This window comes from Rhinopithecus roxellana, chromosome 15 (assembly GCF_007565055.1).
Source record: "Rhinopithecus roxellana isolate Shanxi Qingling chromosome 15, ASM756505v1, whole genome shotgun sequence".
NCBI classification, from domain to species: domain Eukaryota; kingdom Metazoa; phylum Chordata; class Mammalia; order Primates; family Cercopithecidae; genus Rhinopithecus; species Rhinopithecus roxellana.
In genome coordinates, this window is record NC_044563.1 from 55,617,914 (window position 1) to 55,632,902 (window position 14,989).

The following is a 14,989-nucleotide window of genomic DNA, read 5'->3' on the forward strand; positions in this document are numbered from 1 at the left end:
TGTCTGCACACAGAAAGAGCTCATTAACTACCTGTTGCAAGACAGAGAAAGAAAAGTCAGGACACCAGACAGAACCACTTGGAGAGAAGACTGCTTATCAGTTTTAAGTAATCAGATAACGTAGTACTATTTCATTCTGTCCTCTGCTGTTTTATGCCTTTTAGAGCTGATCCAAGCTCACAGGGCTTGTCTGGTTTAAAAAAAAAAAAAAAAAAGCAGGTATATGTTTTCAGTTACAGTGCGTATGTGATGTGTGAGCATGGAAGAGGGAAGAAGGCAGAGCAAGCCTTTTCACAATTACAAATCTGATCCTGTGTTTCAATTCTTCTTTTTCAATATATAGGTCAAGTCTTGCTTACTTAAAGCTTACAAATCTGCAAGCAGAGGCAGCAGATTTTTTTTTCAATATCCTTTCTGGGAAAGGTCTTGCTTATACAGTGCTTTTTTTCACTCCACTTCCTCATATATGGGATTTATGACACATAATTAAACTAAAAAAAAAAAAGGCCTGAATCGAACACCTCTGTGTAAAGGCACCCAAGGCTGATTAGTAGACATGTTAATAGTCCAACACCAAGTTCCTCCATCCTTTCAATGGCCAATCCTGCTTGGTAGCAAAACACTTCCTTCTAGAGAAGGTAGCAATTCATGACTCAGCATGATGTCATTAGCATTTAATCTGAGTTTTAGTACATCATTTAACTTCTTTGAACCCTGTTTTCTATTTATAAAGTAGGAGTGGCGTAATTACTGGACTAAAAAATACTGAGCACCTGACTCTCACTGGCATTTTACATGTACTGTTTCATCTTTTCTTCATAATAATCCCATGGGGTTAGAAATACTCACTTTTATTATGGATAAACTGACTCGGAGAGGAAATGTGACTTGCTAAAATTCACATGATCAATACACAGAAGAGCCTAAGGGTCAAATCCAGACTACCTGACTACTATTTCCTTTGTACTAAGTCTCCTACCTTAGCAGGCTATTGTGAGAACCTCACAAAGAAATGTAATTAAAAGCAAGTTTTCAATTATGAAGCTATACTGTTTTAATACTGCTAAGTAATTTGTTACATCAGAGAGGAAGAACTAGAACCCAACCCAGGATTTTAAGGGTGATAAACATTACTTTTCTCCTAAGACTAGTAGTATTTCCTGTACTTCAAAAATTCTCAATTTAAAATGAGAAAAGAGAAAATAATTGGAAAATGGGCAAGGAAGCTGAATAGGTATTTCTCCAAAGATATATGAACGGCCAGCATGCATATGAAGATGCTCATTATTAGCCATCAGAGGAATGGAAATTAGAACCACAATGGGCTACCACTTTACAATTCATACATGAGGATGACTATAATAAAAAGACAAATAGCAGCAAGTGTTGGCAAGGATGTGGAGAAACTGAAACTCTCATAGACTGCTGGCTGATATGCAGTCCCTCTGGAAAAGAGTCTGGCGCCTGCACAGAAGGTTAAACAGTCACTGTATGACCCAGCAATTTCACTTCTAGGTATATACCCATAAGAACTGAAAATACGTAAAACTTGTACACTAATGTTCATAGCAGCATTATTCATAATAGCCCAAAAGTGTAAACAATGCAAATATCCATCAACTGATAAATGGATAAACAAAATGTGATATATGTCACACAATGGAATGGCCAGAAAAAGAAATGTAGTACTGACACATTCTACAACATGGATGAACCTTGAAAATACGCTAAGTGAAAGAAGTCACAAAAGACTACATAGTATATAATCTCATTTATACGAAATGTCCACATTTCTTACGGCACATCCATAAGAGGCAGAAAGTAGATGAGTGGTCACCCAGGGCTGGAGTGATGGTGGTGGTGGTTTCAGTTCAGGATTTCTTTTGTGATTAATGAAAATGTTCTCAAATTGATTGCAGTAATCGGTTGCCCAACTCTGTGAATATACTAAAACCATTAAACAGTATACTTTAAATGGGTGAGTTTATGGCATGTGGATATCTCAATGAAGCCCCCTTTTGTTTTTAATCCTCTAAGTTCACCATAAACTGCATCTGCAATACCAGGCACTTATTAAAGTTTACTTTAAACCAAATAGATTTTTCTTATCACTGCCTAATAGTTGTTAGGATTCTAAAAATTCTGTAGCATTTGCATTGTAATTTGTTAACATTCTTCAAAGAGATGACTTTAAATTACTTTTAAATTATGTACTTAACATGGAATACTAATAGATAAAATGCTAAGACTTTCAGTAAAGGGATGTCTGAAAATCCATATATGGCATCATCATCTATCCACTTACTAAAAAAACCTAAGTATTATTCTTATTTTCTCCTATCTTCATTCCTCGTATCCATTTCATCAGCAGGAAACCCTGTTTATAAACTTCATAAGGATAGGATTTCCTGTTTGTTCACTATGGTATCCCCAGTGCACAGAATGCTACCTGTCATACAGAAGATGCTCAATTAATATTTGTTGAATAAATGAATGCATGTTCTATTTCAAATTAGCACCTTTAAAAGAAAAATTTCAAATCTCACTTGATGATTTCTTAGTATTTGTAATTTTTTTTTTAAATGTAGACGATGGCAGTTTTATTTGCCATTCCAATTGTAGAAACATGTGAAGGCTAAATTCTCAAGGGACACAGGTATGCTATGCTGCCAAAATATGTAGAACATAACTTTATTCAAGTTTGCTCTTGTTACTTGATCCATGAATATTTAAAAGATACTTTATTTTATAAAAACTTACATCTGTAAGTAATGGATTGACCATAACAGAGGGCTTAACCTGGAATACATGGATAGGCTTAGAGGCCCATGAGCCCCTAAAATTGTATGCAAAGTCTAACATGTATTTAACATGTTGCATGTGTATCTTTTTGGTGAGAGTTCATAGTTTACCAAAGAAGTCTATGACCCAAGAAAGGTTAAAAAATTACTTAACTAGAAACAGTCACAAAGGTTTTTAAACATGAATTTGTACAATAAAATAATATCCAACAGCTCCATCTATGGGTAAATCATTATCACCTAGCAGAACTAGTGACAACCACCAGAGATCAGTGCATCTTATGAATGCTTGTGTTTAAATCTTGAGCGTCACTCTAGTGGGAATTTATTAACTATAGTATCACAGCTTTTTTTCCCCCCAGATGTAGATGCAAAAATTAGGAGACTGTTGATGAATTCTACTTACAGTACTTCAGCACCAAAAAAACTGGGCAGTTATGCTGATAAATGTATGTACAATTCAACATTTGTCAGTCTTAAAATGCTTATTTATAGTGAAATCTATATAAAACCGTTAAAAACTTTTCTATTTACATTTTAAAAAATGAAAAGTATAGTTTCCTTTGCCACAACTTGTCAAAACTCTTACCCTCCCACCCCCTTACCCCTTTCACCCTACTTGTGACAGACAGTGATCACAAGACCAAAACATATTGCTTCAACAAACTGTGTCCTAAAAGGGTAGAATGCTTAAAAACATTACATTTAGAACTGTAAATGAACTTTTTACACATTTCAAAGGGGCTTAAACAAAAGTATGTAAAAGTTATTTTCAAAGTCTCAGTCCAATGTGAATGTGCAATTTCAACGTTAAGAAAGCATCATATGAATGAAGAATTTGTTTTCTTAACATGACCGAACATTTCCTTTAGGTCTGAAAATGTTTCTTTTCCTCTGCTTCACAATGAAACATTTCTTAGTACGTTTTCTTAAAGGAAGAGGGAAAGTGGAGAGAGACGACAGTGGAAAGCGTAGGCAATCCTGGTTTACAAGAAATTTGTCAGAAGGAGTACGGCCTGCTTTGAAATGTTTACACTTAAATAAATAGAAGGCAAGTGTGCTGCTCAGAGCACAAAGGAACAATACAATAAATTAGCACACAACTGATGAGAATGCACAAGCCACCCAAAAAGTACTTCCCACTGGTTAGGGATCTGATTTCTACCATCCAAGAAGGATTCTTTAATGCCAGTATTATTCTAGGTGTTTATAAACTAATTACGAACTGAGCAAATGTAAAATTTTAACCAATTCAACACTTCCAGAGATTTGCAAAAACACACAAGTTTTTTAAAAACTTTTCCTGACACATCATTTCAAAATACAACTATTCACATACTCCTTTTAGATGGTATTTTGCTCAGTAGAAACCAGTTGAGAAACATTCACAGGAAGTCTCTTTCCACTGCAAGACAAAACTTTTTCACCGGCCATGATCCAACAGAGAAAGAAGACCAGGTCTTAAGTCACTGTAAATGTGCAGCTTTTTTTTTTCTTTTTCATTTTTTTTAAAAAAAGTACATTCCTCTGTGAGTTTTATCTTGTTTTAAAATGCTGCTCCTGCAGCAATATCTTGTTAAAACACTGCTGCTTTAGGGTCCACAGCCTAAGTACAGGCAAAGTGCTCTTTTTAGTCATCAAAATACAAGGGTTTCCCTGGACACTTGGTAACCAAGCAGGTTTTAAAGTGCACTATTGTGTCCAAACACTAGGACCGTTCAGCAGAGCTCTGAGAAGGGCTGGGTTCAGTTCCATCCTCCGTGCTACTGTCTATGTCCTGCTCCATTGCTGTCTCCTCATCATCCAGCTGTTGACTGGTGAAGTTGTTCAGCTCAAGAAGCCCACTGGGCTCCACCACCACATTGGAGCTGGAGTGACAAGGAATAGCATACTGAGGAATGGCCTGGAAGAGAAGACACAGGAGAATCTTCATGGTAAGAAAAGGTAACAGAATAACTTCCTCAACAACACCAAGAAAAAAGAAAAAAGAAAAGAAAACTGACATTTATTGGACAACTGGACAACTACTACATGCCAGGCACTGTGCAAGGTGCTTTCACACATCATATTCTACTTAATCCCTGTGACAACACTATAATGACATTATTATTCCCATTTACAAATGAGGAAACTGAGAGGGTAGGTGACTTAACCAAAGTCACACAGTTGGTTAATGCCAAGATTCAAATCCAAATCTTGTACAACTGAAAGAAATCTTTGCACTCCTTTATGGTGCCTCTTCTAACAAGGAGGCTGAAATCTATTGCCTAATTCAACAGGAGAACATTGAATGAAGCTTTCATTTGATTATTAAGCAAATGTAAATGTAGCCTAATTTTTCCCTTTATTATCTGCAAGACGAGTACCAGCAGAAGAACACTTGCTGTAGGCCTCTGTGTAAGTAGATATCATAGGTATATTGCCTTGTCAGATTCTTTTTCCTCCATATTAGACATCCTTTAAAAAGGTTTATCAGTTCATGTCATACTCTTGTTTAAAACTCTAAAATTGTTTCCTATTGTACTCGCTATACAACCAAACACCTTACCATGGCTACCAGTTTCATGCCAAACTCACTTGTACCTTAGTGCTTTTGCACTAGTCCTTCCCCTCTTCCTGGAATATTCTTCCTCTAAATCATGGCATGGCTGGCTCTGTCCTCCAAATCATGGCATGGTTGGCTCTGCAACTTGGTTCAAATGCTTGGAAAAGCTTTTCTTCTATGACCACCAACCCAAAAGTAGTGGGTTCATCCCACCCCCATATCTATTACATTCTGTTACATTTTTGTTCATTGCATTTATCTTGTGTTAAATTGTTTCTTACTCTTAAAATGTAAGCTCCAGGAGAACGTGGACAGAGCACGGATCTTGACTATCTTATTCATTGCTAGATGCCCAGAGCTTTGAACAAGGCCTGGCACACAGCAGAGGCTCAATAAACATTTGATGAATAAATATACATTTTTAACATTAAAAACCCCAGAGCAAAGTTGAATATCAGCACTTTGCAAATATACCTGACCAAAATAATCCTTTATTGGGGAAAGATATAAATTACACTATCAAGAAAATAATGCAAGATGCCTACACATTGATTCTGGAGTCACAAAGTTCTGTTTGTTTGTTTCTGCTCCTTTCTTCCACATACCTGATAATTGTGTAAGACTGTTAGACAAGGTCAAGAGGCCTGGATTTTAGTTCAGCTCTGTCTCTGGCTTGCTGTGGGCCTCTGAGTAAGTCACTCTACTTCTTTGAGCCCTACATTAATCTTATGTAAAATAAGATAGTTGGAGGATACGCTGTGAAGATCCTTGCAGTTCTAAAAGTCTATGAATTCCACATACATAGACTTCTTTATAATAGAAGATACATCTTGTTTACTTCCCTATTCTCAGCACTTAGCACTGTGCCTGGAACACAGTAGTTAAATATACATGTGGAATAAACAAATAAATGAATGAACCAACAATGAATAAAATACATACTGTCCACAAAGAGCAATGCTTTTCATTCAAAGTATTTAATATCAAACACATTGAATTTTTATAGAGCATTCTTCTAGAATCAAAGCACTTTACAGGACTCAGCAAATCAATACTTCAGATCAAAGCTAAACATAACTAATAAGACCTGAAAATGCTCTAACAATATATTAATGACAAGTATAATAATAGGAGCTATTTTTATTGAGCATTGCTCTACACAGACACTTGACCAGGTGCTTTATATATATTTTCTCACTTAATCCTAAAACAACCCTGTGAAGTAGATGCTAATGTTTCCACTTCATAGGTAAAGAAACAGAGAGATACAGGTCAGTTCAGTTGCCCAAACCCACAGTACTGTTACATAATAGGTACAGGTAGAAATCACATCTAGGGATCTCTGACTCCAAAAGTTTGGTTGTTAATCACTCTGCTGTCCTTACCTCTGACATAGCACACCTAGCACATGGGACATGCTAAAAGCTGGCTGTGAATTCTGTAAAGAACCTATCCATTAACTATCATCCTTGATACATGAAGCAAATTACATTTTCACTCCTGTTTATAAAGTGCAGAAAAATAATTCCCAAATAAGCTGTTCAAAATGATTTTTAATTTAGTGAGTAAAGGAATCTAAGCCCCCAGTAGGCATGATAATTTTGGTAAAAACAGTAATAGTTACCATCTGTTAGACAACCACCATGAGCCACATACTGTGCTAGGTGCTTGATTTTGTGTAATTCTTGTATCAATCCTGTAAAGTAGGCATTACTGATTCCCATTTTACTGATGAGAAATCCAAGGCAAAATGATGTTAAGTAGCCTTGCCCAAAATCATACAATGAATGGCAAAGCCAGAAAACCATTCCTTTTCCACCACACCTTACTTCTTCAGGGGAAAATACAAAAAATCACAAATCCTTTTGTTAGGAAATATTTACTTCATTTACATTTCTTTTTACAAAGGGAAACACAAATTATTGTAATAATTTAATGGCCATTTCTACTTGCCTTTAAGCACTTCCTCTATACTTAATTCTATCTTAACTGGTTTAACATTGGTCAATTTGCATTCTCCCATAGCTTGGGATCATGGCAAAGAGAAAGTTTAACATAATGAATTGATGGTAAATCCCAGTCTACTCACATTTCAATAAATCCAAATTCTCAATTAACTAAAATGTGCTATTCTGATACCTTCCAAGCTCTACATCTGTTTAGCAAAGAATGACAAACGTCAAGAAAACAACCTGATACCTTGCAAGGAGAGAGGGAGATAAAACACAATTTCTAAGGGGTAGCCTGGACTCAGTGATTCTTTAGTCTTGATCTATTATGCATGACAAGAGATGATTTTTAGAATCAAGGAAATGTGAGATACCATCTATTATCAATGAATAATTCTATTGTGTTAATTAGCCTGTATTTACCAAGACATGAGAGTAACCAAACAAGATTTTTTAATAACAATGATTGAATTAAACAGTAAAGTTCATGGTTAGTCCCAAATTAAATATAAACATTATTTAGAAATATCCCCTTAGAACATGTCTCTCCAGACACTGCAGTTGAGGTTTGATTGTCCTGAGTCATAAATTTGGATCAAGAACAAGAACTGTTTTTCCAAGAAAAGGGTCCCCCAAATTAACCTGAAACAGAAGTGCAATCCAGTTACATTCCAGAATTTTTTGGGCAAAAATTGAGGAATACAAAATTTGAACCCAGGAACTTCCTATCTTCTGGGTTGACTTAATGAGTGAACACATTGGCACGTATAGCTTGTATCTTACAAAATCAAACTGACACATGGGCCCTTTATTGCCTTTACAGTGTGCTGGGTGACAATGTCCATCAATTTTCTGATTCTATTCCAGAAAATAAATAAATTTGTATTTTTGTAATAGGTGTTAAACCAAATTTGTCAAACATCATCTCAAAGATAATATCTATGTCTTCTTGCTGTCTTGGCTTAACTCTTCCTGTGACAAGTCAAAAGTATATCAAACAAACCCACAACCCCCAAGATGCCCAAGATTTCTCATTTTCCTTCCAATTCTTACCTGGATGATAATTTCTGCTGGACTCTCTTCAGCTTTCTTTTGGCCTACATTCTGAATACGCATGAACTGGCCTGTTGCAGGCACTGCTGGTGCATCAATTTTCCTTGTCGTTAGGGAAGAGCCAACAGTGGATGGACTTGAACAGGACTCTCTACATTTCTGTTGCTGGGGAGTGGAATTCGCCATCCCTGCCACCACCATGTGGGTGGAGGGTAATGATACTGCTTCACCAGAGAGCATGCTAGTGGCAAGAGCCTTCTTTGGGGGATCCACTATCATATGTTCTACATTTGTATCAATCTGAGCTTCCATCAAAGACATTTTCAAAATGTCAGACACTGCTGTCTTCTCAGAGGCCTGAATGGGAGATATGCTTGTAACTGGTGATGTCAGCTTAGGCACAGAGCTGCCACCAGTTATCTTTGTAACTGTGGGAGGCTGGCGCCCCTCAAAAGTTATCTTTGTAACAGAGGATCCTTGGGTTATAATTGGCTGCTCCACCTGAAAATAAATTGGGGTTGTGTGTGTTACAGCTACATCTCTTTGAGAAAATCTAATCAAACACCCCAGACAATACGGCAAAAGAAACATTTGTGCGCTATACTAGGAAGACAGTTTTGAAGCTTGCTGTTTTAAAAAAAGAGGGCTGGATAGGAAGAATCTGGTTACTTTTATAAAACCTAGAGAAAGAGGAGGGGTTGAAAGAACCTTTGTTCAGCCAGCCAAGGTGTATAGCAGTAAAGAAAAAAATAGTCTCAGCAGCCTAGTTTTCCTTTGGGATTTACAGCCCTAAACAGTACACCTTCAACCTGGCTCAAATTATTTCATATAATCTTCTGCTTTTTAAAATAAAAAGATTTTTCCAATCTTTTGCTTCAAAATACATGTATACAAACATATCCTATATACATATATTTATAATATATACATACATATACATCACTCCAGCACCACTGGTTTTGCTAATATAATTTTGCTTTCAATCATCCACCAATAATTCCTCTGTAATCTAGAAGATAAATCTAAAAAATAAATTTAACTAGATGGCTATGATATAAGCTACAAAGAAAGATGTTCAAGGAAGTTCCTTTAAAGACTGCAGTTTACTTAGCATTATTACCACAGAAATCAGAGTTCTTACAGGCATGGAAATAAATATTTTATACCAAAAAATAAAAATAATTTAGGGATATCGCTTCTATGCACTGTTGGTCAATGCTGAAGTGATTTCAATAAAAACTGCCTGGAAAATCAAGTTCTGAGTGCTATGCTTTTTTTTCTTCCTACATATTAAAGCGTGCATTTCTTCCCTAATGTCAACCTTCTGATGGGGCAAAGTAATACCAGCGTAATGAGGCTTTTGGGTTTCCTCTTGCCAGGAGAAAGCACTGATATCATGATAGGGTCGTGACGTTCTCATTTTTTTTTCCGTGAACAGAGAAGTTTAACTTTGCATGCTATCAATATTCCGTTACCTGGCTTGCCGTCTGTTTCTCTGACGAAGCTGGGAGCGACATTTGGCTCTGGGGGGTTTGGGGTTGCACGTAGATTTTTGGTTGGTTCGGAGCCTGCTGCAGTTTAGGGAGCTGCTGCGTGGTTTTCACTGCAAGCACCTGTACTACAGTTTGCGGGGGCTGTGCCATTAAGGTAGGAAGCTGCCTGTCTTTGGCCACCATGGGATGCTGTGTGTGCTGTACATCTGGCTTGGGCTGTGCTTGTTCTTGCTGGAGAGGGGTGAGTTTTTGATGCCTGATGGAAAGCTGGGGCATTTGCGGGAGTTTGTGCTGGAGCTGGTCTGCCTGCAGGTGGATGGTCTGCTTCTGTTTAGTCTGGAAGCACTGCAGAGTTTTCACTTGCAGCTGAGTCTGTTCCAGCGGGGGCTGGCTAAGTTTCTGCTGTTTAGCTGACTGTGACTGAGTCAGGGCAGATCGGTAAAACAGACCTGTCTGAGGGTCTAAAGTGTCCATCTCTTCAACCTCGCCCTCCTCAGTTCCAAGTTCCTCGCTGTGTTTGGTAAAAGCAGTGTGACTGCTTAATGCCTAAGTGAAAAAGGCACAAAGTAAGAATGAAATACGAAAAACATCTACATTGCTACATTTTCCTCTTAACTGAAAAAGACTTACGAGATTCACTCAAAAATTTTCAGAAGAACCTAGAAAGGCCAAGAAACCTCAAGGAGCTTTCGACTGAAACTTGCAATTTCAACTCTCAGACATAGTACTTCGAAAACTGGTCTACTTACTACTATCAGAAAAGTCTTAGAGGGTCCAGAACTTACAGATTAGAAGAATAAGATGGCCCTGCAAGCACAGCCTAACACAGAAAAAGAAGATGAAAGGCTCCCTGGCTCAGGAAACAGCCGGTGGCCTATTCATGATGTTAACCTGTCTAAAAGCAGCAACCAAGCTGTGAGGTCCCGAGAAAAGCCAAGGTTCAGAGAAGCCCACCGTGGCCGTGTGTAGGTCCAGTGCTGTCTGGAAGGTCAGGGAGATTGTCTGAGACCCATGCCTGTCCCAGTCCCCATAGAGAGCCCCCTGCATGGGTGGAGACCATTCTTCAGGCTTCACCAAGGTCTGTATGAAGCACCTCTCGACTAGCATTCCTTGCCCCTTTCCTCAGATCCCAGAGCCCTGGCTCCCAGGAGGGAAGGAGACTGAGGAGGGGACAAGAGCATTCCTGTCAGTAGAAAGGCAGAGTGCCCAGTGTCAGTGCTAAGTGTTGTGAGGAGGCATCATCTTGAGTGACATGGTTAGGGCCAGCCTGTCAGACCTCTCTAGGTGTCTGGAGAAAGGTCAATGTCAGAAGCTGCCAGGTGAGGGCCGGACTCCAGGCTGAGACCTGCCGCCCAACAATACCTCCAGCCAGTTGGCTTCCCTCAGTGACAAAGCAAGATCCACCCTATCCCCATCCTCCCTACTGCCTTATCATATGCTACACTTAAATCCTAAATTACAAAATTTTGAGATTCAATTGTGACTCTCCCCTATATCATAATGACTTTGCACACACAGGCTTTCAATTCAACATTCTTTGTTGCCTTTCTTTCAAGTAGTTTGCCTACAGTTAGATTCATCATCATGTGAGTGATGGTGACTTATGTGACTACTAATGATAAGTCATGCTTTAATCTGATATCCATAATATAACTATTTAACAGAGGCAGTTCACTTTGGGTTTAAATCCTGGCTCTGCCACCTGGAGCAAGTTTCTTACTTTCTTACTGAAGAGAGCATAAGTTTCCTCACTTGTAAAAGAGGGATAATCCACCCGCCTTGCAAGATCATAGTAAGAATCAAACAAGTTAATATACTTAAAGCTCAAAGCACAGTATCTGACACAAATTCAACCTATCAACATGTTTTTCCTTTTCCCCATTACCCTTAATACCAGATGTCCTGTTTTACATTAGATTTATATTCTCAACTTTCTGTTGCATCTCTTCCTCTGTAATTGACCATGTATAGTTAAAAAAAAAAAAATCAAGTATTTATTTTCCTATTTATTCATAATGTTACTATGAGGATTCATTATAAAAGCAAAAACAAAACAAAACAAAAACACAAACTCAGCAGCAAACAGCTAAACAAGCCAAATGTTATTTCATTTGAAAATCTTATTTACCTCGATGATACATTCTTCCACAGTAAAATACACAAAAACAGTGACCAATTCTGATGTCATTAGATTCATCTAGATATTCTCACCTTTTTGAAATGGTAAGAATTCATGGATTTAAGAATACTGTTTCAGAATTATTTTCTGATGTTAAGACTCTTAATTAATTTCTTTTACTCATTTCTTAGAAAAGAATTACGCAAACACTCTACATTTCAATTATTACTCCTCCTAAAATACAAGATGACACTGAATCTTACTCCAAGCATGGGGAGTTACAGAAGATAGAAAGAAAAAGAAGAGATACAACCTGCTGCATAATATGGGTGATTGCTCCAGGAGAAGATGCTGGGATGGACTTCACCACCACCGAAGTCTGTGTTGCAGTCTGTGACTGAGCCACATGCTGGAGCAGGGTCCGCTGGGGCTGGGAAGGCTGTTGGGGCTGGGAGCGATGGCTGACTGAAAATAGAGGAGGTGATGATATTTCTCCAGAAATCACCACAGCATCTGTAACCAGTAGTCATTTTAAACAAATGTCTGTGAGCTTGTATCACAGAAACAAAGTGTAGCATTGTGAACTAGGAGGCAGAAGACCACAGTCTGCCCATCTATGAGCTGTGTGACTCTAAGAAAGTCTCTTATCTTCTCTGAGACTGTTTCCTCATCTGCAAAATGGGAATAACAGAGCTATTATAAGGATGAGATGAGAAATGTATATGGAAGCACTGTGAAAACTCTTATCACAAAGGAGGAACAAACCCCTTAAAGTTGCATCCTCCTGTGAGCTGTACTCACTTTCTCCAATGACTTTCATCCCATTAAGGTAACAAAGCAGTAATCAATTTCTGTAATCCCAAAATAATATCTTTAAGTAAGGCAATTCAAGTTCTTTAATCTCTTGGTCTCAGTTCTACATGCAATAAAAACATTAGTAGCATTCACTCCTTTGTATTAAGTGATTCTGTCTCACAACCTTACAGTTCCTAAAAATCTAAAGGTCTGGGTGATACTGCAGAAAATAAACTGAATCAAGAATCACACTTAGATCCTGTTCTATTCTACTACCAAAGAGCCAAGTGAATTTGAAGAGGTCACTCGGCCTCTATTAGCCTCAAAAACTTAAGAGGTTTTGTTTTGTCTGATTGATTTTCTTTTAATGGGATAATAAAAGCTTGCTGTTTCTATCTAGAAGAGGACCAAATGAAGTAACACATTGAAAAATTGTCCTTAAACTATAAAGTACTAAACAAATATAAAGAGTTAACAAAAGAATAGAAAAATCTGTTTTATCATCTCAAATTTAGCTCACCTGGCACAAATGGATAAGCATGCAGTATAGAAAACATCCCTGCTTCTTATTCTATTGCTACAAAGGTTCCATGAAGTAACCAATCTATCAAATTTTACCAGCTTCAGCTTCAACTTTTTATTCATTTATTTATTTATTTCTGAGACTCAGTCTTGCTCTGCTACCCAGGCTGGAGTGCAATAGCACAATCTCTGTTCACTGCAACCTCCACCTCCCAGTTTCAAGCTATTTTCATGCCTCAGCCTCCTAAGTAGCTGGCACTACAAGTGTGCACCACCACACCAGGCTAATTTTTGTATTTTTTAGTAGAGTCAGGGTTTTGCCATTATGGCCAGGCTGGTCTTGAAATCCTGGCCTCAGGCGATCTGCCCACTTCGGCCGCCCAAAGTGCTGAGATTACAGGCATGAGCCACCACACTCGGCCTCAACTTCAACTTTTTACACAGTCCACAGAGCTTTAAAAATGCATATGATTACTGGGAAACTAACCCTTTGAATTAGAAACAGATAAAAATATAACATATCTGTAAATTAGCTAAGGATTTTAGGATTATTGAAACTCTCTCAATAATCCATGATTCTAATATTCATATACCCTGATCTATAATTTCAAATAGCACTTATTTCCTGTTTAGAAAAGTCATAGTGGGGTGCTTAAGAGTAAGATGATCACTATGGAAATCAATGTAAAAATGCCATTTATGTATTATAAGGACTAACTTTAAAACTATCCAGTGAAATATAAATAGGCTTTATTTTTTATGACACATTCTATCTATATTCACAAATGCAGTGTTTCTATTGTTGCTATACATATATCTACATGTGATTTGAGAGTATAGGCAGCATTACCAGTATTCTTTTATAAATGTACTGTACTATCTTACAGTATTTCACAGTATGCTTTGTATGCACATGTTAAATTATGCGAGTTAACAAAATTTTCCACATGTACTCAACAGAACCAAAAAAAAGATAGTCAAGGTTTACATTAAAACAATGACTGAAGTAATTTACAATATGATTGAGTAGAAAAAACAAATTATAATATTAAAATTAAGCAAATTAATAGTTTTTAAATGAAAGCATCAGAAATGGCATGTGAAAATAAATAACATTATTTCAGATGAAATTATCAGATTATATGGGACACTTCTACCACCCATACTAATCTTCATAATTATTACATTAAGCATTTTTTTATTAAGAAGTGAAATGGATTTTAAAAAGATCAACTAAGTCTATTTAAAAATAATTCTCCTTCAACTATAAATTACTTCACGGTAATTCTCCAGAGTTCAGGAAAGTTAGAGAGAACTAGTACCCACCGCAGAATGATACAAAGGGCAGGTCAAGCAGAGCAGCTGGCTTTTAATTCAAACAAATGGTCAATATGGCTGTGGATATCATGGGTGGAGATTATGGAAGAAGGTCACAGAATAAACACTTGGAATATAGCTGAAGTGACCTTAACTGGGCCATATAAACACCATAAAACAGTCATTTTTATTACTTTAAAGAACTCTTTTCCACTGTCAAAATGCTAATTTCTGAGAAAGAATTCCACTATTCTACAAAAGAAAAATCTCTCTTCCTTTCACTAAGTGGAGCTTACCTTTCCTCTACCAGATGAGAGTAGAGCGCATCCATTTAAGTGGTTCCCCCCAAAACAATCATCTTTTACCTTCAGTGATACTACAAATGGATGCACACC

At 37.3% G+C, this 14,989-nt stretch overlaps 1 protein-coding gene across 9 annotated transcripts in view; it reads right to left on the reverse strand.

Annotated features, from left to right (window-relative positions):
- Positions 1–1,759: 1,759 nt before the first annotated feature.
- The window catches only part of EMSY (EMSY transcriptional repressor, BRCA2 interacting), a 108,228-nt gene continuing 94,998 nt past the window's right edge, over positions 1,760–14,989 (reverse strand). For 2 of the 9 annotated variants that reach the window (XM_030917368.1, XM_010366780.2), the window contains 4 exons: positions 12,274–12,425; positions 9,824–10,387; positions 8,349–8,849; positions 1,762–4,704 (listed from right to left, as the gene is read on the reverse strand). In XM_030917368.1, the coding sequence (XP_030773228.1) occupies positions 4,510–4,704; positions 8,349–8,849; positions 9,824–10,387; positions 12,274–12,425 (1,412 nt within the window). In that variant the 3' untranslated portion in view covers positions 1,762–4,509. Of the gene's footprint in view, positions 4,705–8,348; positions 8,850–9,823; positions 10,388–12,273; positions 12,426–14,989 lie in introns of all 9 variants that reach the window. The other 7 variants (XM_030917370.1, XM_030917375.1, XM_030917371.1 and 4 more) reach the window with 4 other exon arrangements.